Raw genomic sequence first — 25,929 nt, 5'->3', positions numbered from 1 at the left:
TGAAATCGTAATAATATTTGAAACAAAATCAATTGCGTAGGTCCCCTCAGATGCCGTAACTCCAATCTAAGTTACCTGTCCAACAAATTCCTTATAGAAAACAAAACTTATTAACTTTAATATATATATCCTTGTATTACAAAGATGCTTTTAAATATACTTCAATAACATGGAACTCGAATAATACTATTAATATTGCGTTTTGCAATCATAGTAAAACACATAACATTAAAGCATTTGGTGAAATCAAGAATCAATTTGATATGTCTTATCGGACGCCCTTACCCCAGGTTACGTGACCAATGCATTGGTTTGGGTGCATCGAGAGTCACAAATCGAAATACAGTCTGTCGAGTTATTTACTTCTACTTAATTTTCGTCATCTCCTGGTTTTCTACGTAATTTTCATCGAACGTGAATAGATCTAATGCTTACTTGCTTCTTAGGCGAACGTAATCGTACTACACTAGGATTAGGTCGATTCACACAATCACATTTACCGTCACTACTAAAGTTAGGTTCGGTTATTTTTCTGGTAACACTGGGTTCAGTTCTTCTTCGTTTCACTGGAGGTGAATTATTGTGTCTCCTGATGGATGTGTATTTATCCTTTACATGACATCCACGGTAGTCTATCCTGCCATGGTTTCTATTTCTTCTGTAATTAGGCTGCGTTATGTCAACGGTCCAATTAGGTTACGTTCTTCGTTTCACTGATGTCGAGATATCGTGTCTCTTAACATGTATGTGCCTATTCTTTCCACAATGCTCACGGTACTTTGTTCTACCACGGGTTTTGTTTCTCTTATGGTTAGGTTCAGTTGCATCACCGGTGCACATTAATTTAACATCTTCAACATATCACGGTTTGTCGTTTTGACCGAAAACTAGAATATCGCTATCTTCGACTGGCCTACTTTCAAAAAACGTGTTTCGTAGTGACCAAACGGTCAGTGATCAGTGGTTATGTCCATTAAGAACTTTTCTCAGAATCACAATGTCTACAACATATCACAGTTTCAATCATTTAAACCGAAATCCACATCACTATTTCGGTTACTTTCAGAAAGTTGCCTCTTAGTGGCCAAACGGTCAGTGATTAGTGGTTATGCCCATTAATAACTTTCCTCAGAATAACAATATCTAGAACATATCACAGTTTCAGTCATTTCTACCAAAATCCAGAACATCACCATCTTCCGTTACTTTCAAGAAGTGGCCTGGTTGTGGCCAAACGGTGAGTGATTAGTGGTTTTGCCTATTAAGAGCTTTTCTCATAATCGCCGTATCAACAACATATCACAGTTTCAGTCATTTTTACCGAAATCCACAACAACGCAATTTTCGGTTACTTTCAAAACTGGCCTCGTAGTGGCTAAACGGTCAGTGATTAGTGGTTATGCCCATTAATAACTTTCCTCAGAATAACAATATCTAGAACATATCACAGTTTCACTCATTTCTACCAAAATCCAGATCATCACCATATTCCGTTACTTTCAAGAAGTGGCCTGGTTGTGGCCAAACGGTGAGTGATTAGTGGTTTTGCCTATTAAGAGTTTTTCTCATAGTCGCCGTATCAACAACATATCACAGTTTCGGTCACTTTTACCGAAATCCACAACAACGCAATTTTCGGTTACTTTCAAAACTGGTCTCGTAGTGGCTAAACGGTCAGTGATTAGTGGTTATGCCCATTACGAGCTTATCTCAGAATCACAATATCTACAACATATCACAGTTTCAGTCATTGTTACCGAAATGCACATCATCATTTTCGATTTCTTTCCAAAAAGTGACCCTGCAGTATAACAAAATACATATATTTAACACAAATCACTGGTTCATAAATTGATAAAATTGAAAGACTGAAAATAACTTTGTTAAATCTTTTATTATCTTTAAATCATTCGTAAAAGATTAACTCAAATACAACATAATAGCGAGACAATGACATTACATTACATCTTATTTGTTTGTTACTATGACTGCCTTCAGTTCGTTTTTCTGGTTACATATCAACATTTCAATTATAAATTCGAAATACATATATTAATCTTACATTATTTTCTTTTTTTCTTTCTCTATAAAACAAACTGGCTTGCACTTATTTGTAAACCAACTATTGCTCGAAGAGAATACAAGTATACAATAAATAATACAAATATACGATAAAGAATACGTTCGTTGATAAAGAATAGCGAGACAATGACATTACATTACATCTTATTTGTTTGTTACTATGACTGCCTTCAGTTCGTTTTTGTGGTTACATATCAACATTTCAATTATAAATTCGAAATACATATATTAATCTTACATTATTTTCTTTTTTTCTTTCTCTATAAAACAAACTGGCTTGCACTTATTTGTAAACCAACTATTGCTCGAAGAGAATACAAGTATACAATAAATAATACAAATATACAATAAAGAATACAACATACCGTTGTATATGGCGCTGAACGGACTTTTCTCTTATTAGTTTACCAATTAAAAGAAAAAGAACTCTGGACCGTTACCTTTTACACATTTTAGACAACCCTTGTATATATATACAGATTACATTTCATATAATTCTTATTCATTTTATTTATTTTACATAAATAATAATATTATATTTATTTCCAATTTTATAATTAATTATATTCTATCATTTTATGTCGACGATAGGGCACGTCACAAGTCCAGTTTATAAATTATTTTACGTCCGTTTAAGCCCTAAAGATGTTAATTAACAAATCAAGATTGTTCGAGCAAACCACAAAAGAAAGTTGACAAAGATATATTTTATAAATTATTCCAGTTACACTTTAGTTAGATACCTAAAACATTATACCGTTTTTCTTTGACTCTCAATATGTTGTCATTTCGATAAAGTACGAATCATCTTTATGTAATGCTTTAAATAAGAAACGATTATAACACAAATATATACAAAAGAAATACAAAACGAAGACGAAACATTAATAATATCGAAAACAAGACATAACATCAGGACATACAATATCATGAACAAAGAAATTGTTATATTAAATAAAAATTTAAAGATTTGATGTCATAAATTAAAATACAAGATAATTCGTTATATATTTCCACAACCTTTAGTTTCCTCCTTTTGAAACAATATGTCATCTGTTATATATCATTTAGTTAACTTTATAGAGTTCAAATAAGGTACGAGTAACGAACAAAATCATAACGGTATTTACAATGAAATAAAACAAGAATCAATCGAATATATTTTTTCGGACGCCACAAAATAAGGTTACGTTATCTTACCATAAGATTCGGCTAAGTTACATTGCGTATCGCAATCTTGTGTACTTTCTTGTCTGCCATATCATGTTATCATATTATACTTTCTACTAGTGTAATTCCTGCCATCTACGCAGAGATTTTGAAAAACCATATTATTTCTGTTGTGATTAGATTGTGTTGTATTACCGGTAAAATTAGGTTCGGTTTGTTGGTTGGTAGGATTCAGCCCAGTTGTTCTACTATTAAAGCGAGGTTTACTATTCGATCTAGAATTTGGAATATCTTCAGACTAAATTTACATTATGAATAGAAGCCTGATTGACAGGATTACTCTGTCCGGTCCTCTATTATTGCTTTGCATTAAAGTCTGGCTTTCAAAATTCTGCATAATCATAAGTAGATGATTAAAAGTAATGCATTGCGCTGACATAAGTATTTCCTGTAATCTGAATGGCATTAATATACAAATTGATGCGATAATTCGAAACTCTGGATGGAATGCGTTAATAGATTTCAATTCATTATATGTAGATACTACAAAATCAGTAATATTCTTGTGGACCTTGGGGTTGAAATGTCTCGATCGGATTAACGCCTCTCTGTTGACTAGCATGAAGTCGTTCTCATAGTTAACTAATAACACAAACAAAATAATCACATGAGCCAATGATTGGACCAGATGCAGCAACGAATTCAAGAATGGTGGGAACAAATGCAAATACAAACTAAAGATAATCTTAAGCAATTATCTGAACAAATTGAAGGTAGACTAGAATCTATGAATCAGCAATTTAAAGCAGAAATTGAGTTGAATGTAATGAAGGTGGAACAAATATTACGTAAGTTCGCGGTAGTGCAAAACTCAGTAGAAGTTATGGAAACAGTCGTTAACGAGCATTCTACTCAAATCAGAGAGCTACAGGAGGAAGTTAATACACTGAAGGGAAAATACATCCTAACTCTCATGGACCTAATATTGAATCCAAGAAAGGTATTAATTCTTCTAACGGAGAACAGTTACCATTCACTGTAAGAACGGCAGAGGAAAATACCAACTCGTCACGATATAGTGAAGCCTGCTCTGACGGTGAAGAAAAGATGGTCCGTACTTCACCACTTCATAATTTGGTACGTAAGATATATCAAAATCGGAAAGCCACGAATAAAGGTAAGCCTTCGATTCGGAGATTCGTTCCCTTACAAAATTTAGTGGAATGTCCGAAGATATTTCTACGTGTGTATTTTTGAAAAAAAAATGGCTTTGAGTATGCTTTTATGGGGATTGAGAAAACGCAGTTTCTAAGAATCTTACAGCATGTATTAGTGCCACCATGGCTAACATGGTTTAAAGCTATCCGCCATAATTTGCTTAAATACTCTGATTTTAAAAATATGTTATTAGCTAACTATGAGAACGACTTCATGCTAGGTCTGTTCTATGAGAACGACAGAGATGCGTTAATCCGATCGAGACATTTCAACCCCAAGGTCCACAAGAATTCTACTGATTTTGTAGTATCTACATATAATGAATTGGAATCTATTAACCCATTCCATCCAGAGTCTCGAATTATCGCATCAATTTGTATATTACTGCCATTCAGATTACAGGAAATATTTATGTCAGCGCAATGCATTACTTTTAACACACGAACTACGAAATGGGTCATTTTGACCCCTTACCGTGATTCATCATCTTTTAATTTGAACATTAATTATAATATGCAAAACATACAGCATCACTTTTCTTCTCTCTAACCATTGTGATTATGTCCTAAATACAATGTTTTAATTATTTTTGGTTTTCATTAAAAATGGTGATTTACCTAGAAGTACCACGGGGGTCATTTTGAAACCTACCTATTTACTTTGAAAATGAACATGAGATCTTTGAGTTTTATGTCTGACGGTTATGCCGGCTAGACTAAAGAAGACGGTGATGATGAGAAATGAATGGAACGATGGAATGAACAAAGTCGGAGGAAACGGGCGAACTTCGAGGAAACCCACGCAGACGGTGTTTGCCCACCAGAAATTTCACTTCCTATTTATTTTACCCATGATAAAAAATGTCTATTTTGATTCTCGTTTATACTTTTTATCAATGTGTATTATCGATGCTCCCGAATCAATTCTGAACAACCATTTATTTTAGGTGGTTGTTGTGAAAAATGAAATGAAATCTTTGATGTTTACGTCCGACGGTGTGGTTGCTTTGAAGAACGTGTTTCACTGTTTGCAAATGATGGAGGTACTAAACGGCGTACAGCAGCAGAATTTCTAGCATAGTTAAAGGATATTGACGGTAGTGCTTCTGGTGATGAGGATGGATTGAAAAGGAAGATGTTACAAACCTTGAAAAATATTTTGTTCCAGTAGTTATGAGAAAGAAGTCAAATATACTAATTCTGACTCTAGTAATAATGATTCAAGTGAAGAATCTGAGCAAGGGTATTCCACTGAAATTACTGGTAGGCCTAGTGAACTCCGTATCAGACTGTGTGGATGATAGTGGATGTAAACAACAAGACATGCAGAAGATTAATCACTGTTATTAATGATTTATTGATTTTATGCCAATGATTATTATCAGCGGACAATGATGTGGGCAACGTGATTTTGTTAATTTTATTTGTGTTTAGTGAAATTTATGTGTATTTCTGAAAAGGACAGAAGCCTTACAGTATACAATTAAAATTGCTAACAAGATATATGTGTGTAAAGAACTTGCGCTCATAACAGTCAGCAGCCAACTGATTGATGTTTTGCTGCATTAACATTTTGTGGATATGTGTTTAATGTAACTGTTTTCTCTATCTTGCAATAAAGTTACGAGAGATAGCTTCCTGACTCCTCCCAAAACCTAAAACTATACCTCCTATGTCGTCTAGGGCTCGTTTTGATGTCATCGGGAATAGTTGTCGAGCCTGGGGGCTCCCTTAAATAGCCCCGGCAGCTTCCGCCTAGAGGGGTAGCTGTACAGATTTTGAGCCCGGAGTAGTGGTACAGATTTGGAGCCGGAAGTAGCGATTCGGAGTTGGAGTTAGTTTCGGAACCGCGATTGGAGTTGTTTTGGACTCCTTCTACGAACTGGCAGATGGCCGTTGTATCTTGCAAGTAGTCCAGGACCTAACCCAGAGAGAGAGTGAGCGAGACACCAAGGAAACCAGGAGCAACAAACGCACGCCCGGACGTCAAAATGACGTCCTACTTTTCCTAACCAATATACCTATCCCATATTCTGTCTCTCTTCTTTTTATAGAAATTCTTCGTAAATTAATCTTATATCACCAATGATCTTTTACTTCAAAGGACAGCCGTCCGACTCCAGTACCTATATTACGTACCAGTACCCGTAATCCAGTACCCACATTAGTTCTTCTGACGGCTTGTGTGTAGGTGGAGTTTCATTTCATTTTTCCTCCCCCACACACCCTTTACATTAATATAGGTTGCTGACGTTACAGTGCCTACAATTCTCCGCAGAATTTGATATTTATGAATTCTGATAGAACAACTTCGTGTAGGCTTTGCTTTGGAAGTAATTTGGGAAGATGTGACTTGTTAAACAATGCATGCTGGAAAATTCTCTCATCCATGTTGAAGTTCGCGAATAGTTTGCTTTCTGCATTACTACTGCCTCAATACAGCATGGATGTAAAGTCAGTTCTTATATGTAACAATGAATATTTCTAAAACTAAGCAACCTGTCACAGTTTTATTTTCATCGAATACATTATTAGAGTGCACCATTTGGTTATTATGTTACATTTCAACGTATGCACAACTTTCGCATTTTCCACAACTTCTAAAAAGTTATCACACGCCAGCTAAGCTAATGCTAGTTTCTAGGATAATCTAGATTTAAAATAGGTATTGATTTTACAACCACCGTGTATATTCTGAAACTTAAATTTTTCCTTGTCTTCCTGTAGATTACGTAATATCTTTTATAAATACGTTCCTTTAATCAATTCTAATTTACAAAGACAGAGTTAAAAAAATAACAGGTTTAAAACAAAAAAAAAAACGAAAAATGCTTTAAATCTTGTGAACTTCACGGTGACGTCTCCACATATCACGCCATCTGCATTACGTTTATCTGCTTTTTACCTTTTAATCAAGGGGTACAGTGTTCAATTCTCTGTCGAATAATAACCCATCTTTAAAGTTTAAACCAAGTAGCGATTCCAGGTGTCCCTTTGAGCGAAAGTCTTCTCTGTGATAACTTTGGTATTTCATAAGGATGTTAAGCCTAAACATACGAAACGAAACCAAATTGTATATTTCTACTTCCCTGAATGCTTGTTGTTTTATAATAAAACAAAGGTTGCTTAAATACATTGATAGGAATTACCAAAATGTATCAACTGCGTACGTAGCTTCCAACTTCAGCTTGGATTCGACTTTGTTTTAATTTTGTTGAATGTTATCTACATAACAAATTTGTCATTTAATATCATACGTTGACCTTGAAATTTTAAATACAAATACGTTTAAATTAATAAAAGGATTTTCCCCAATGGCTAAGGCGGGAGTTTCCTGATTTATATGTAATTCTATATAATGTTTTTACTTCTGTAACTACTTATCTTTTTGTCCTTCTGAAATGACTCTTGGCAATTATATTAACAACTAGGCCTATGTAAAAATCAGTACAACGTATTTTTATCAGCAGTCCTTAGAGAGTCGGCAATCTCATTTTTAACCAATTAGTCCCGGTTTCGTGTCGAAATGGACCTTTTCTCTTGGATGTAAGCCGAGAAGCGGTTTGGATTCCCTTTCAGCACAACCTTGTTGTTGCATAATAACACCAAGACGAAACAAACTAATTTCTCTCCATATCTAATATAAATACATAGAGTAAATTATTTAAACAAAAATCTATTTTTCAATAAAAACCATGTTTTTTGCCAACCCTGTACAAGTGCTTGAAAATTAGTATGTAACTTTTCTTTTATTGGAAAAATGTAACCTCAGTGCAAATATTAATTTTTGAGGATGCGCCAATTGCAACTGACTCGGTGACACTGTCGTCTGAAATCAATGTAATTTGTTTAAGGGCATCAGCTATATGCTCTAAATTTCCATTACTATTACTTGAGTGCTTAGTGTGTGTTTCATTACAGGTCTAAGAAATGAAAAACTCGGAGGTCACAGCTTAAAAACCATCACCAGAAACATCATGAGAATGACAAGTGCAATAGCTTAGCAATTTAGTTGCCACGGTTCAAAAGGAATAAGAGCTTTCACTCATTAATCACTAACACAATACTAGGTAAGAAATTGTCGCTTCTATTCTTTAATCTCATTTTCAGAGTGGAAAGCATTATAGAAGTGGTCATTTGAAGAGGGATACACTATGTTTAAATTATTGTTAAAAAAACTTCCTTGTGTCCTTTTTATTTTCTTTCGCTTTAAATACATACTACTGTGCTACGAATACTTCTCAGAATATCTTCCTGTAAATTTTATTTCCCAAAAGCATGTACTGCAACTGCTGTTATAACACTTAAAAGGCTTTGGAAATCCTTATTTTAGCAAAATGTGCAATTTTCCTGTCTTCAAGTGACACGTTACATTTAAGTGTCCGTGGAAAAAAGGGATGAATATGTATAAAGTATATTTCATCCTTTTACTGAATTGTTCTGTCATGTTGGTAGTCTTTTTGAGCATTTCATGATTAATTCCTACATTCCTACATTATCAAAATGTTTCATTCATATAACGCAAAGTAATATGTATGGCCTGCTCCGTGCGAAAGAAATCGAGCAAGGTAGCGGTCATCAAGGCCTTAGTAACCATCTCGGCATTAATCTGGTGCGACTGAGAGTAAAAGAACGATTAGGCCCTGATTTGAGATCGGAGTCATCGGAATGAGACGCCTGTTCTTCATTAACTCAAATGCTACCACATGTTTTGATATTACTATTTTTTTAATATTTATAAGAAGGTATATTTTTAAAAAATAAAAGTGTGACCGCTTCAATATGTTACAACGTCCGTAATTAAGCTACAGAACACTTTCTTCTGTGGCTGTTGTCTTCCTTGCCCTTTACATTTTTTCATGATGTTACTTTTTTAACACATTATTGTCTTCACAAGCTGCTGTAAGTCCTACGCAAACATTTTAAATATTTTTGTAAGTTTAAGATGTAATAATTTGATGTCTAATCAATTATGTTATTGAACACTGCCTATAAATTTTATTTTCAGAAACTGTGCGACACAAGAGAAACGTAACTAACGATGAGATCGCGTACATTATTGGGATTTGGCTTCAACGTGCCATACAGACACGAACAAGAAAATCAGTTAAGAATTCAGCTGCAGTTCCAAAGAACTTTAACTAACAATTCTCAGCGTCGAAATTAGAGTTAGTTGTTATAATCAAAAGTGACATTATGAAGAAGCAAATATGTATTTCTGGTTATACAGCAATGTGATATTTCTTGAAAGTAGCAAAAAGGTGACATTTCCTGAAAAGATTTATTTCCCATGCGCCGTTGATTTGTAGAACATATTTTCAGCAACATACGTAAATATTGTTGTTGTTGATTTTTATTTAAATAGCGTGTCAGTGATATAATTTTCTAGAACAAGTGTTTACAAGTTAAAATGTGAATTAATGATATTTGAGAAGACTGTTCTTAATATATAGAAACAAATAATACGAGCAGCATGAAGATGCAGCTGAAGAAAATTTAAATAAATAAAGCCAGAATAGTGTACATTTATATTTTTATTTAACTACTAACCGATATAAACTGATATATATGTATATCAGTGTAAAGTAACAGTGTAAATTATAACTACATAATGTTAGCTTGCCCTAATAATTTTATTTTTTTTACTGAAAATCTTATTTATATGCAGACTATTTCTGGGTGTTCCACTGCTACTACTGGTATGTGGGCACGCCGTGTATGCATGTTGGGGTCTCTTATGTGATGTTACGAGGTTCAGACTGCAAATTGGAGTCTTCACAATCATCGTGTGCTAGTTTTCAAAGCGGCTATATTGGATTATTATTTTTAAGATAGAAAAGGGATTGCCAATAATTGTTTCTTGAATTGGATGTCTAAACTTCAATCCTTTTCGTATTTTTTTTTAAATGGATCCAATACAGCTGCTTTCAAAACTGGAAGCGACGATTCTGAACACACTGATATGCAGTTTGAATCTCGTAAGTCATATAAGACACCCCAACATATATGCACGGCGTGGCCTCATAACAGTAGTACCAGTGGAACACCCAGAAATATCCTGTCTAAATAAGATTTTGAGTAAAAAAGAAAATGCTTAAAATTATGAGAGCAAGCTAAAATTATGTAGTTATAATTTACACTGTTTATTATTATTATTATTATTATTATTATTATTATTATTATTATTATTATTATTATTATTATTATTATTATTAATTTTATTTATTTCGCGGTGGCTTAGTGGTAGAGCTTTCACTTCCGGTGCTTGGGGTCCCTGGTTCGATCGCAGCCCGCGCCGTGTGAACTTTGTGGTGGACAAACACCGTGCTCGTGGGTTTTCTCGGGGTTGTCCCGTTTCCTCCCACTTTCTTCATTGCACCATTTCTCACATTTCTCATTATCACAGTCTCCTTGAGCCTAGCCGACATAATCGTGGGACGTTAAACTTAGAGATTTCATTTTCATTTTCTTCTGGACACCGAGGGCGTCAAAATAGACGTTTTTAATGAGGACGTTCAATCTTTGTCCACTACAGTGCAGTGCTGCATGTAAGAAGTACTGAAATTGTAACGTCTAAACAGTAAATAGAAAGATCGGGTTGCAAATTTTATTTTAGTTCTTGTAGAGTGAAAACGAGCCATAAAACGTAAATATAGTAAGAATAAAATTAACACGATGATTGTGCGAGCAATTTTCCTTTTTTCTTTCAGCTGATCGATTGTTGACTGTGCCACATTCAGAAAACGTACAGGAGGATTGCCAACGCCACACGGAGCCAGCCTGAAACAAATACGAGCTGAAACGTTCTTCCAAAATATACACAAGGTTTCTTTATAATGAAAAAAATATATTTTTTTTTATTTTACGTATATTGCGTTTTATTTTACACAGGAAAACATTCGATATTCTTCCGTGAAACCAACATCCACTTATTACTGAGTTCTGTTGCTCGCCACTACATGGCAATATAAGATGCAGTAACGGAAAACGAGCCACTAACGATTTGAATTCTACTAATTTCACATAGAAATGCTAACCTACTGCGTTATTACTGCATCATATGTTCTCCTATAATAATGTAATTTGCCCTAAGCATTTTGTTTCCCTCAGTTTCAAAGCAGAAATAGACCAGATGCTTTTTATCTTCACTCCCGCATTCTTCTTTCTCTTTTAAATAATATTAAATTTGCGTACCAAATAAATTAATTTTCGTTAATATACAGACAACCTAATAATTAGACAGAAGAAATCAGTACAATCATAATCTTGACATTTCGTTTCGTTTTGGCTCAAAAATTGGTTTACTGTCCCATATAAATCAATGGGGGTATTTTAAAAATGGCGGCGTTATACAGTCCTCTTAAGTGGAAACTGTCCCCGATCATTAAAGAGTTAATATGGGAGAATTGTGAAATAAAGGAAATAGATACGCGTCATTTTGTAATACAAGTACATGACGAGTGCATTTTATCTTATTCGAAGCTGTTATCGTCGAATATACACGATTAAAGGATCTCTGATTGGAAAAATTAGTAAGACCGCAGCCATTTATCACTCTAAAGGTGAATTTTTCTTCGTCGCCATCGTGGGGTATACCGATATCTTATTTTCCTGAAAAAAAAGAAAAACTGTTGAGGTGGGACACAGACCCCTCCAAAATTTGATCGTGAAATATCAAAAGTGCTAATAACACTATATCAGAAGAGCTTGAAGGACATGAAAAATTGGAAAGACACATTCTGTAAAGACAATACGCAAAAACTAAAGGATTAAGTCTCTTTTATTTTCTGCTGAAAATATTTTTAGCGATCAAAAACCCCCATCAAAAATTTTGAAAGTTTAGTCCCGAAAGGCCAGAGGAAGTGAACCGAAGTGAATGAAATAGTAAACAGATATTGTAGACATAAAATGAGGGAAGACGGGTTTCTTATTTTCCTAAAAAAAAAAGAAAAAAGAAAGAAAGAAAGAAAACCGTTAAGGTGAGACCCAGACACCCGCAAATATTTAATCGCGGAAATATCCAAAGTGCTATTAATTGTATTTCGGAAGTCCTAAAAGACGACAGATTGTTAGGGACAATACGCAAAAAATATACGAATGTTTTTTTTAATATTATTTGAGAAACAGGAGTAAATAAGAAGTGCACTGAATTTAATGACATTGTGCACACATATTGTGGACGTAAAATGAGATAATTGGGTTTGATATTTTTCTGGAAAACGCAAAGTCATGGACATTGCAAACCATTGATTACGAAATGTCAAAAGTGCAAATAAGCATACATCTGAATTTCGTAAAGTATATGGAGAATTACGACGAAACTTCGTATAGGGACAATTTGCAAAACAATAAATGAAATGTATTTTAATATTTGCTAAAAGACATTGTTGGGACCTAGGCCATATCCGAAAATAATGTGTAAATATTACGGTAATAGCGCAGAAAGGAGTGGACCGAAGAACATTATATTGTGTGTAGAAGTAATATTTGCGTCACCCTATCGCGTTTTTGACTTTGGCCCAGCATTTGTGACGTCATAGGTCAAAGGTCAATGACCTTGGCACAAGGGTCAATGGCCTAGGGGTACTCAGGACCATCCTCTCTAAATTTTGGCAGAGGTACCTTGGCCCAGCCCCTAAATTTTGGCAGGGGTACATAGGGCCACCCCCTAAATGTTAGAAATCGCCAAATTTAAAAATTGGTATGGTAGCCTAGGACCATAGAATGTACACCTTGTCTCAAAAAGGTTGAGCGCATTCTTTATTGGTGTTGTGAGGCAAAAATTTTCTAAGTCCAACTTCGGGTATCTTCGGAAAAAAGTAAACCAGGTTCGAACCTCCAAGCCAGCCTTTGCAATCGGTAAAAAGTTTGCAGATGTGTTTTGCTTCTTTTAAATATAATAAGACTTGTTATCAAGTGTAGAAAAAGCAATATTGATTGAAATACTTAATGATACAATATTTCGGAACATTCCATACGTGATGGAACATTTAGATACGTAAACGAATCTTTCCATATGTAAAAGAATGCTCAAAGTTAAGACATAGAATATAATTATCCCCTGAGTACTAATATAAGGTCAAAGTAGAACAGAAAAAGCGTTTGTAATGGACATGAATGTCATAATTTTCTTGAGAAGCATTATACATCGCTAGAAGCATGGTTCCAGAAGCCCTTGTGTTAGCTCACTGGCAAGCTGTCGGATTCCTTAAGGTTGTGAGTTCAATTCCCATCTGCGTCAATGATTATTTTATGAAATTATATTTTCCGCAATGCATGAAAAATTATATAAAATAATTACATTAAATACATAAGTTGTGTATATATAACATAATCATTGCGTTTAAAATATAACATCTGAGATAGGTAGGTGTTCACAGTAGATCGGTATTATATATGAGAATGTTAAATACAAGTTAGGAAAATCGTTTAATAGCAATAAATAAATCATGTAGTGTATTTATTTGCAGCTATTTGTCATACAGATGTAACTTCTCAGTATTCTCATTACAGCATGTTATTTACATTCGTGAAATACAGTATATCCCTACGGATATAGAAAGTGTACAAACAGAGTATCCAAAGTCGGATCCTGCTTCAAGACACATAACTTTTCCCTATCCCCTTAACGTCACGGAAAGAAACACAAATTCTCTTTAGAACGGAATGTCGTTATTTAGAGTCTCATTCGAATACGTTGAATATGCTTTTGTATATTCATCTCTCTCTCTCTCTCTCTTTCGTTATGTTTATGTGTGTGTGTGTGTGTGTGTGTCTGTGTGTGTGTGTGTGTTGCGGAATATCCCAAGTTTAATACAAAATTTGCAAAGTATATGAGCATCATTGTCATCGAATACCAGGAATTGATAGTCGTGTTTCTTCAGGTTGGGTTTACGTGCTCATGTTAGCTCACTGATAGAGTACGGGCGTACCAATGAAAAGGTCTTGACTTCCAATCCCGAAGCGAATTATCATTTTCTTTGTTAGTAGAATTGCACAGAAATAGGATACAAGGAGTGGTTTACTTCTAGAAATATTTTCAGAAGCGTTTAGGTAGCCCCAAAAAGGGCTGGTTTCGGGAGTTAAGGCGGGGACTTTAATATTGCTTCCAAGACCCTTCTGAATTTATTACACAATCCATTCTTCTCGGCATGGAATCTATTAAATGGGTGAACAATCTTTCTCCTTCCCCTGCCTCCAGCCATGCTTCGGAAACAAGATACCACAGGTCATCCTGAGTTCTTGGTGGATCTGCCTCAGGCCAACTGTCCCTTAGAGTACGCTTCACTTCTGCCCACATATTTTCCATGGGATTGAGGTCTGCTCCACGAGGCGACCAGTCGATTAAATCAATCTCATAGTGCCCTGCGAATCATTCCTGAACCACACGGGAAGTATATGTTGGCGACTGGTATTGCTGGAACTGAATTTCACCATCAGGCTGAAATACTCGTACAGATGGCACCATGATATAACTCACAATGTCTAAGTACTGAGCACTGTCCAGATGTCCTTCAATTCTGTGAAGCTGTCCTGCTCCGCGACTGGAAATCCATCCCCAACATAAAATAGATACATGGCCACTGCGATTGCAAGCAGCCACATATCCATGTTCATATCGGTTGCCTCTCAGACGATACACCAAACGGCGTCCCTCATTTGATGTTGTGAATATGGATTCATCTGAGAAAACTTAGTTTTCCCAATTAAAGCCCACATTCGCCTGTGCAAACGCGAGACGGTAAACTTTGTAGTCGTCTGAGAATTTTTCCTTCACAGCAGCAACACGGCCACGTAACCCAGCATGACGAAGCCTTCGCAGATCTGTATGCTTACTACCAGGAAAGAGAGAAGCTTCACTTAGCTGTCTAGACGTACTTAGTGGGTCTAACCGGGCTTCGTTTACTAATCTCGCATCTTCGGCTTCGGTTGACACGTGCGGACAACCAGGAGATCGTAAATTACCAGTCTGACCTGTAGCATCATACTGACCTGTGGTTACCTGCACGACACGCCTATTGCGGGGAACGACTTGGTCAACGACTCGCGAAAAAAATCTGAAAATGGTGCGCCGTAATAATAATATAAAAACAGTTTTTATAAAGGAATATTAATACATACGAAAAGTTGTTTAAAGAATGAATTGTTATACTGACTTTACACCTATAAAAACATACACCATATACCAAACAGATTGAGCGATATGATGATAGCTGGTTTGAGACAAACACTTTCGAAGTCCAACTTCGGATATCTTCGGAAAACAGTAAACTATAGCTGCTGGTTCGAACCTGCAAGCCAACCTTAGCAATCGGGAAAAAATGTACAGATATGTTTTTCCTTCTGTTAAATATAATAAGACATGTGGAAATGGTATTAAGTGTAGAAAAAAGTAACATTGATTGAAATACTTAATGGTACAATATTTCGAAACTATGTACTATGTGATTTCCATACGGAAAAGAACATTTACGTATGAGCTCAGTTATATTTCAGAAGCAGCTTCCGAAAAGCGTTCATGTTAGCTCAGTGGTACACCCCCGAGTGTTTAAATCGTGAGTTCGATACAGATTCAGATGAGATTCTTTTATGATATTCTACTTTCCTCAATGCATGAAAATTATGTAAAATAGTTACATTACAATTCATCAGTTGTATATATACCAGTTGAATATATATATTCATATCATCGGTTGTATATATCAGTTGAATATATATATTCATATCATTTCACGACGTAAGTAATTCTTATCTTTAAAATATAACATCTGAGGTATTGACAGAACGTCGGTATGTTATATGTGAATATTAAATACAAATTAAGAAAATCGTGTAATAGCAATAAATAAGTTATGTAATGTATTTATTTGCAGCTACTTTCATACACAGATAACTTCTCAATATTCGCATTACAGCATTTAGGTAGAGCATATCGAAAATCGGATCGTGGTTCAAGACAAAAAACTAGCTAGCCCCAAACTGTTACGTAAGAAATTCACGAATCGCAAAGTAAAGTGAAGAGATTGAGAGCAGTAATTCCTTAATCGCTCTCTCTCAACTCTCTCTTATCTGCATTTATACATATAAAAGTGTATGTATGTATGCTCCAACATAACTCATGTATGCCTAGAGCAGGGTTTTTCAACCTGAGAGTCGCGGCCCCTAGGGGATTGCGAAGATAGGCGGAAGAGATAAATATAGTTAGAATCTAATACCAGAAATTATTTTTAAATATTATTTTGAATTTTGTTCTGATATGCATACTTTAATTTTTATACATATTGTAAAGAACAATAAAAAATAAGTTGTTTAAAAATGAATTTTAATGAAAGAGGTATGATATGAAACTAATGAGAACTGTATATAGAAATACTAGAAACATACACATGCAACAAAACCTGCACATTGAAATACAATTAAAATTGAAACCTAATGAGATACCTAAGCATGGTATAATTTCACTAGTGCAGCAATGGACGGATCAATCTTCGTGACAAACATTATCAAGCCATTTTCAACTTATAAGCGATTTCTTGTCTTTGTTTTAATGTTTAACATAAAAAAAAAACTCTTTCGCACAAGTACGATATAGCAAAACGAATTATTAATTTTAAAACAGCAATTACCAGACCAGGTTATTCTTCTCTCTTCATCAGGCAGAACTTGTCCGAGTCTTCGTTACAGAAAACCAGTTGCAAAGACTTGTCGCATGATCATTCTATTATTTGGTCAAGAAGTTGTGGGCTTAGATCAGATACGTTAATGGCCTCTTCAATGAAGGAGTTTAACATCCATCTTGAACCAGCACCTTCGTCGTTGGGAATATAGATATTACAGTTACTGTATCCACTGTCAGTGACACGGCGCCGAGAAAAGGGGCCACACATTTCGGAAGAAGTGTGTTACTCATGTTAGGAAAGTGCATGTGCACATGTGTAAAATTGAAGGAAAAACGTAATAAAATGTGCTCAAATTCAAGGAAAGGCAGGGTTTACTTTTGAAAATTTTGTTGAGCTTCGTGCCAACCATGGTGGCGCTTCGCAGCTAATCTGTCGACCTCACTTATTTGTACGGTATCATCGTCGTATACTCTCGCCCCGGGCGCTGATTTTCCATGCCACGGCACTGTTCACTATAAACAAAAAATGGGTTCTAGTATTATAGAAATAGGTATGTTAAAAATCCCACACAAGCTTATTACAAAACACAAATTATAAAAGGATGACTGGAAAGAGGGTGTGATAAAAGGGGATCGTGATAGGAATTAGATTGAGAACCACTGGCCTAGAGTAATTTTAACCACATTTCTTATAGTCTCGAAAAGAGTGCTGTCGGGTTACCTATGGTGAATGGGAGGGGGTTGCAAGAAAATTATCGATATTAGTGTCGAATTCATAGTTTTCGGGATCGCTTAGATAAATAGTGTGACTTTCAATTTCGCTTATATCCCATCAAGCTCTCATTAGTAGGGATGGGCACGAGTGACTTTTCTTTGAAATTCGACTCGACTCGAAACAGACATCTTTGAGGTCTACTCTTGGACTCGGCGCGAAAAATATCTTCCAACTCGAATCGGATTTGAGTCAAGTCGAACCAAAACGAGCCAAATCCTGTGTGTAGTCCTACCTAGACAATACATAGACAATAATTATTCTATAATCAATTATACAACAATTACTACAAATAATAATAATAATAACAATAATAATAATAATAATAATAATTATTATTATTATTATTATTAAGACAACACCGTGTATAAACATGAACGATAGATGGTTAGTAAAGGAATACTAAAAGCTAGTTGACTGCCGACGTTGGTAGTCATGAAGTCTACAAGGCAAAAACGTCGTTCATTACCCTAAGCTGTAAGCATCGGTGAACTACAGATGATCAACTATTGACCTCTCGCCAAAAATTGGTGGCCCCGCTGAGACGATTCGCGGTGGATGAAATTCCATTTTGAAAACTTTACTACCAGCGGCAGAGACGCGATGAAACGCAAACGAACCACAAAATTACTCTCCCAAAATATGTTAAAATGGATATGTGTGATTTGTTTATATTTAGGTGAATCAAAAAAAAAAAAAAAAACACAAAACAAATACCCCGGTGTGGACGCGATCTATCAATATTACGATTACTAGGCACGTGTTCTTCTGACTTCCCTACGGAAACGATCATAAAAATCTTGGTTGTTGAAGGATAAATCATTGACGTCTTAATTTAGCAATCAGACAAACATCTACATCTCGAGTTCTAGGAGGTGGTACCGTGAACCATTTCAGATTTATTGCTTTCTGGTGGGGTACTATCTATGTCCAAAATTGGATCATAATAGCCGACATGCATCTTCGCTGCCTCATATTTTTAGTTCAATTTTAACCAGAGATGGTGTAGGTCAATGAAAATTTGATCCACGACCCACTATGACCCACTATCACCCACCACCCTTATGACCCATTGGCCCACTCTGACCCATCAACCATCGTGATCCACTCTGACCCATCACAACTATGAAACACTCTGAACCATTGCGATCAACTCCGACCCACCAAAACCCATCGACATCAACTCTGACCCATGACCAACGTCCTCCTCTCCATTGACTAAAGAGGTTACACTTGTAATAAAACAAGACTGTAAAATTATTACGTATCGGAATTTGAATTTCTACCGTCAATGGCTCAAGCACCTCTCTGTTACAATACCGGTGGATCTGACCTTTACGATATATAATGGCAAAGCGTTTCCCATCTTCCGAATTAAAATGAATTTAAATTTGTCATATATAATTATTTCTTTGTTGCCTTACAGACACATTTCAGTAGAAAATAGGGTGCAATTTGAAAGTCTCAAATCAACGAAAAATAGACCAACGTAAAAAAAGAAAGAAAAAATAATTTTCTATATAATTAAACATGCCGTATTAATTGCAAATGCCCATGTAATTAAGTTGAGAATACAAATTTTATGGCCACTTTTCTCTCAACTTTATGGCTTAATGCCTTATGCTCGGAACGCTCCACATATTAAACACCAGTTTCAGCAATTATATATAGAAAGGAGTGGTTATAAAATTCAAAGAACTGTAGTTTGCTCAATTTATTTCTCAACTAATATCAATCGTTTTCAATTATTTTACAAATCAACCCACTGACAATTTCCAATATATAGTAAATGCACCCCACACCCGCTCATAAAAGACAATTTTAAAAAATGCCAGGGGATATTCTCTTTATTTTTAATAAAGAGTTATATGCTTTAATTTCAGCTCTCAGTTGAACGACTTGTGAGATACTCAATTTTTAGCAAAAAATAAAAAAAATCAGACTTCTATTCCCCCTAAGGATATGTATTATAATGATAGTAATACGCGTATGATAACTTCCCAGTTGGGATTGGGCACTGATTATATACCTAACGTCATTTCATTTGACTTTGCAATTTGACCGTGATGATCACGCAGACATAGTTACTCTCAATTTTTTATTATATAATTCATGTGTTACAGGTGATTCAAAATATTTTTTCAAGCAGTTAGCTCCTCTAGAATCTCTCAGGCTGCATCCCAAAATCCAACTCCTATCCTATGAAAATACAAAAGTAACTGAACTTTTTTCATTGGAAACAAATGACAAAAGAAAAAAATGAGATCTTGAAAGTAAAATGTAGAAAAGCTCGGCGCCCCAAATAATTACATATTTCTGCGCCCCTTCATCCCTAACTTAAAAATAAAACTTAATTCGAATATGATTAATTAGTGAATAACAGTTAAATACCAGTTACTACATGCTACTGTTTTAACTACGTAACAAAAAATAACAAATGAGAAACATGTTCTGAATTATTTTTAGATTTCTAACGCTATTATTAAACATATTAGAATAGTAAAAGAGGATTGTTCATGAAATAGTATATTTGCTCGTGATTTTTAACTTTTTCATACGGAAAAAATATAAAATATTGTTCAAGCAGTTAGCTCCTCTAGAATCTCACAGGCTGCATCCCAAAATCCAACTCCTATCCGATGAAAATACAAAAGTGACTGAACATTTGCCTCTAGGCAATGGGACTAATGTGAAATGTGGACTAATGTGGACTAATGGGAATTGCTGCACTGTTATCGGCGCTGAAAAATTACGATTCGATTCTAATATCGGTTGATTTCGATATTTTTATGTCGCTACGTAACCACTCTGGAAGCTAGTGGGAGCTTACTTGGACTTGAATTAAAAGTAGAACTATTCACCTAAGCGGCCACGAAACTATGGATTCGATACTAATTTGACCCCTTTCTAGAATTTTGATATGCATCCCGACAGTACTCTTTTTCCAGGCTGTAAGAAATATAGTTAAAATTAATTCTAGATATATCAGAATTATGTTGAAACACACACATACATCCATTTTTACATTCTGTATAAAGAGAGAGTGAGCGAGAGAGAGAGCGACTCAAGGCGTCACCACTTCCACAGTGCAAAAGCATATATTAGGAATTAAATTGAAAATCTATGTAAATACTTTCTGCTGTGGCATGCTTTATAAGGACAATTCCAGTCGGCTCACGTGACCTTTGGGGTACATGAATTTTTTGCGAGCGTTCCGACTTTGGATTCTCTGTTTATACCATCTATTTATGCATCGAATAATTTTCCAAGAACATAAATTACATTCTGTACTATGAATGTTGAGAATTACCCTCTATATGACAAATAGCTGCAAATAAATACACTACATGATTTATTTATTGCTCTTGAACGAGGTTCTTAACTTGTATTTAACATCCTCATATATAATACCGACCTGCTGTGAAAACTACCTCAGATGTTATATTTTAAACATAATAATTACTATGTTCTGCAATGATTATGTAATATATATACACAACTTATGTATTTTAATGTAATTATTTTATATAATTTTTCATGCATTGCGGAAAATATAATTTAAAAAAAGCATTGACCCAGAGGGGAATCGAAGTCACAACCTTATGATCTGAAATCCGACAGCTTACCAGTGACATGAGAACTTCTAGAACCAGGCTTCTAGCGATGTATAATGGTTCTCAAGAAAATTATGACATTCATATCCACTACAAACGATGTTTTTGTTCTAGTTTGACTTTCATTTTAGTACTCAGGTGATTATTATGTGTAATGTCTTAACTTTGAGCATTCTTTTACATATGGAAAGATTCTTTAACGTATTTAAATGTTCCATTACGTACGGAGAGCTAAATGGCAAACAAGCATGTGTTGTCATTAATACAAGGTTTCGAAATATTGTATCATTAAGTATTTCAATCAATGTTGCTTTTTTCAACACTTGGTAACAAGTCTTATTATATTTAAAAGAAGAAAAACACATCTGCAAACTTTTTCCCGATTGACTGGGAGGTTCGAACCTGGTTTACTTTTTTCCGAAGATACCCGAAGATGGACTTTAAAAAATGTTGCCTCAAAACACCAGTAAAGAATGCGCTCAACCTTTCTGAGACAAGGTGTACCTCTATTAGTATTGGGGTCTATTAGTATTGCCAAGTTTTAGTACAACCACGTGTTTGGCTTTGAGGTAAGTAATCACCTTTGATGAGGTCCTATCCTCTTATATGGTTATATGGGCGTATACAGGTGTCCATTCCCTATCGTAGGACATAGGTACATTTGTGCTCCCCTTTAAACTTTTTGGAGAGGTACCTTGGCCCACCCCTTCAATATTGGAAATTGACCAATTTAAACATTTGGTATAATAGTACCCCTAATATAGGTCAGTATAATCCGTAATATCCCTATTATTAGTGATCTATTTTGTATCCCTAATATAGATCACTATAAATTTGGGTTGTCCATCTCGTTCTCTTTACGGGTAACGAATTGCCAAAATATGAACATAAGCATTACGTTGTACCATGCGTTCAGAATTTGTCGCAATTTATCCCTTTGATGAGGTCATACTATCTTTTATGGTTATATGATCATTTATAGTGGTCCATTTCTTATTAAAGCGAATAAAAAATCACTTTAGCCCTAATTCGCAGATATATCAAGTTATTACAATAAACATATCACTTAATAGCTACTAACCATTTTTATTTAATCCATTGAAATCACCTGACTCGTATCCAGTTATCGTTGATTTACATCTACAGCCATCTATTTCATGTATATCATGTAGATAATAGTCTTTACCATGACAACATGTCATGTCAATAATAATGTTTTTTCTTTTAACTATATATAGGCTATATGTTTGATTATTGCGCCTCTGATCATGTATTGACAAAATAGGTACAGATTGATTATAATAAGAATATATCGTTGTATAAAATGTCGCTCAGAACGGGAATTCCGTAACAGTGTTACAGTGAAGGAAAGAACCCTGGATATTTTCAAAACATTCACTTTTTGAATAGCCCTCGTATTAATTATTATTACATCAATATAAGTAGTCTTCTCTTCTCTTCTTTCTCCATATATATATTAATTCATTCATAACAACATTTTATTTTATTACTAATCACATTTCAGAAAAACGTCGATTCAAAAAAAAAATATCCTTTATGGGTCTATCCAAAATTATAACTAACTGATGACCTACGCAGAGTTACTATATAGTTAATTGTTCCTTTTTACATCGAACGATAACATTCATATACAAATAACATTATTTATAATTAAGATCGTCATCATATCAAAACAACAAGATCAGAAGGCAATAATTACATTTAGAAGCTTCAATTTAAGATCAATGTCATGGATTTCAATTTAGCACAATCAGATCTTTCTTAAACACATAAGACGAAATAAAGATGAACAAAACAGTAGGTATATCATAAGAGAGAGACTTAAATAGTATGAAACACAAATATTAAGTAATGCACATAATATTAAGACATATGCTGACATAAATTGAGTAACCGCGATCATAGACATAAACTCAAGATTAAATAACATAAAGTAAAATACAATAAATCGGTTCACATTTCCATAAAAATATTTTGTTTTTCCCCTTCTGAACAAAATGTTATTACTCAAACAAAGTACGGATAACAAACAAAATCATAACGTTATTTAAAGCAAAATTACTTAAATACAGCCTTCTCAAACTCCGTAACTCAAATCTAAGTTACATGGCCAAAAGATTCAGTCAAGCTAAACGAGAAGTCACAAACAGGAATACAGCCATCTTCAACTGCCTGGTTCAACGTATCTATGCCAAGAATTTGAGCACATTTCTTAGCAAGAATAAATCCAATTCCTCCAGTGGCACAACACACATCTATGAAGGAAGTTTCTTCGTCAACTTCAACCACTTTCGCGATTGAAGTATAAAGCTGCTCGGTTCCGGAAGTATTCACTTGAAAATAAGAATCTGGAGATACTCGGAAACTCATGTCACAGATAGTTTCTTTCACATATTCTTCTGCGAACAACAACTGCAGTGGTGGAGGTTTCTCACCTTTTTCCTTCTCAGTGAAGATCTGGAAATAGAGCGATGTTACATTCAAGCTGTTACCTTCCCTGTTTTGGAAATAATCTTTCAAATCATCCGTAATCTTCCCTATAGGCAAACACCTCAGAAAATCTGCAAGTCCTTCATTCTTCTCTTTTCTTTCTTCTGCCCAACCTGCTAAATTCAGATTCCTACTCAGCAGCAAATCCGTCAGTCGGGTGAGATATTTTATTTCTTCAGTCTTTTTCTTCAACTGTTCACCATAAGTAACATCCCACAAAGGTATTGTAGCCTGTTTTATTCTATCTTCTACAAGTAACTCAACTTTCGCCTTTTTAGAATCCTTATAATCAGTCTTTTCCAATGTTCGCTTACGTTGATCAGTTTCGGCAACTTCGGCTGAAAGAACTCGCTGCTTCCAACTGTATCCATTCAAGGTCTTCACTGCCATCTGTTGGTCTTCTTCAGTTTTGAAGATCAAATAAATCCAAGAACTCGCTCTTTTCGGCGACCTAATAGTATGGCTTCCCAACTTCAAATCGTCTGTCAACAATTTCTTCAATTCCCCTAACCTGTATAATCTCGGCAGACCTTTCACTTCAATTTTGAATACGCCTGTAGTAGTAGTGGTGGTGGTCTCCTTGGCCGGAGATGATGGTTCTTCTTTAATTGTAGCATCTTCCGCATCACCATTCACCACAGGTTCAGTTGTTTCGTTTTCATCCTGTTCTTCAATATGTTCATTTCTTCCATCGACCTTCTTCTGACCTTCTTCCGGTTGTACTTTCATATTCATACCAGTACCATACACTTTTTCAATCAATACTTGCAAGTTCTCTTTCAAATTATGCTGTAGCCGATCGAAATTTTCATGGATACCCTGAACTCTATCTGCAAGATATTTGTGTTGAGTCAATAATTGTTCGAACTTTTCATCGCTCGATTTTTGTATTTGTTCTAACTTTTCATCGCTCGATTTTTGTATTTGTTCTATCCATTTTTGCATCTGTTCCATCTTTTCATCGTTCGATTTTTGTATTTGTTGATTCGTCTTTTGCATTTGTTCCAGCTTATCAGTTAGCAGTTGGCTAATCGTACTAACAAGGTTAGCCTGGCCATATTCAGGCGTGTTTTCTACTAAAGTACTCGGTACATCCATTACGTCGGGATTCTGCATATCTCTAATCCTTTGTATTTTCTTTCCGCTTCTTAAAACGGTGAAATTCATAAAAAGGATATACGTTTGCAAATATACCTCGTCCTTACTTCTTTTCAGAACTTTGAGGTAAGGTCCCGGTTTTACGGCACCAGATAAAGCGAATAAAAAATCACTTTAGCCCTAATTCGCAGATATATCAAGTTACTACAATAAACATATCACTTAATAGCTACTAACCATTTTTATTTAATCCTTTGAAATCACCTGACTCGTATCCAGTTATCGTTGATTTACATCTGCAGCCATCTATTTCATGTATATCATGTAGATAATAATGTTTACCATGACAACATGTCATGTCAATAATAATGTTTTTTCTTTTAACTATATATAGGCTATATGTTTGATTATTGCGCCTCTGATCATGTATTGACAAAAAAAGGTACAGATTAACAATACCATTATAACAAGAATATATCGTTGTATTATCATAAAGCATTGGTATATTGATTCACCCCTTTAAATTTTTGGGAGGGGTACCTTGCCCCCCCCTTAAATTTTGGAAATTTTTCAATTTAATCATTCGGTATCATAGTACATTACCTCAACATGTATTATGATAAATTTGGGTGGTCCACCTTGTTCCATTTCATGGGTAAAAAATTGCCAAAATATAAACATAACCAATATGTTGTACCAAATGTTTGGTTTTTGGCAAATTTATCCCCTTTGATGATGTTTTATTACCTTATATGGTTATATGGACATGTACAGGGGTTCATTTCGTATCATAAGACATGGGTACATTGATACACCCCTTTAAGAATTTGCGAGGGATACCTTGGC

The 25,929-nt window shown here is 34.9% G+C and overlaps 1 protein-coding gene across 1 annotated transcript; it reads right to left on the bottom strand.

The window, feature by feature from the left end:
- Positions 1–23,592: 23,592 nt before the first annotated feature.
- Positions 23,593–24,714, bottom strand: LOC145682779 (uncharacterized). Its single transcript, XM_081754156.1, has one exon. It carries the CDS (start codon positions 24,712–24,714, stop codon positions 23,593–23,595), a length of 1,122 nt encoding a protein of 373 aa, XP_081610282.1.
- Between the last annotated feature and the right edge of the window lie 1,215 nt (positions 24,715–25,929).

The sequence above is a fragment of the Thermobia domestica genome, chromosome 4 (genome assembly GCF_964235325.1).
Source record: "Thermobia domestica chromosome 4, izTheDome1.hap1.1, whole genome shotgun sequence".
Classification (NCBI taxonomy): domain Eukaryota; kingdom Metazoa; phylum Arthropoda; class Insecta; order Zygentoma; family Lepismatidae; genus Thermobia; species Thermobia domestica.
Note: the sequence above shows the minus strand (reverse complement) of the source record. Positions and strands in the feature narration are given on the sequence as shown.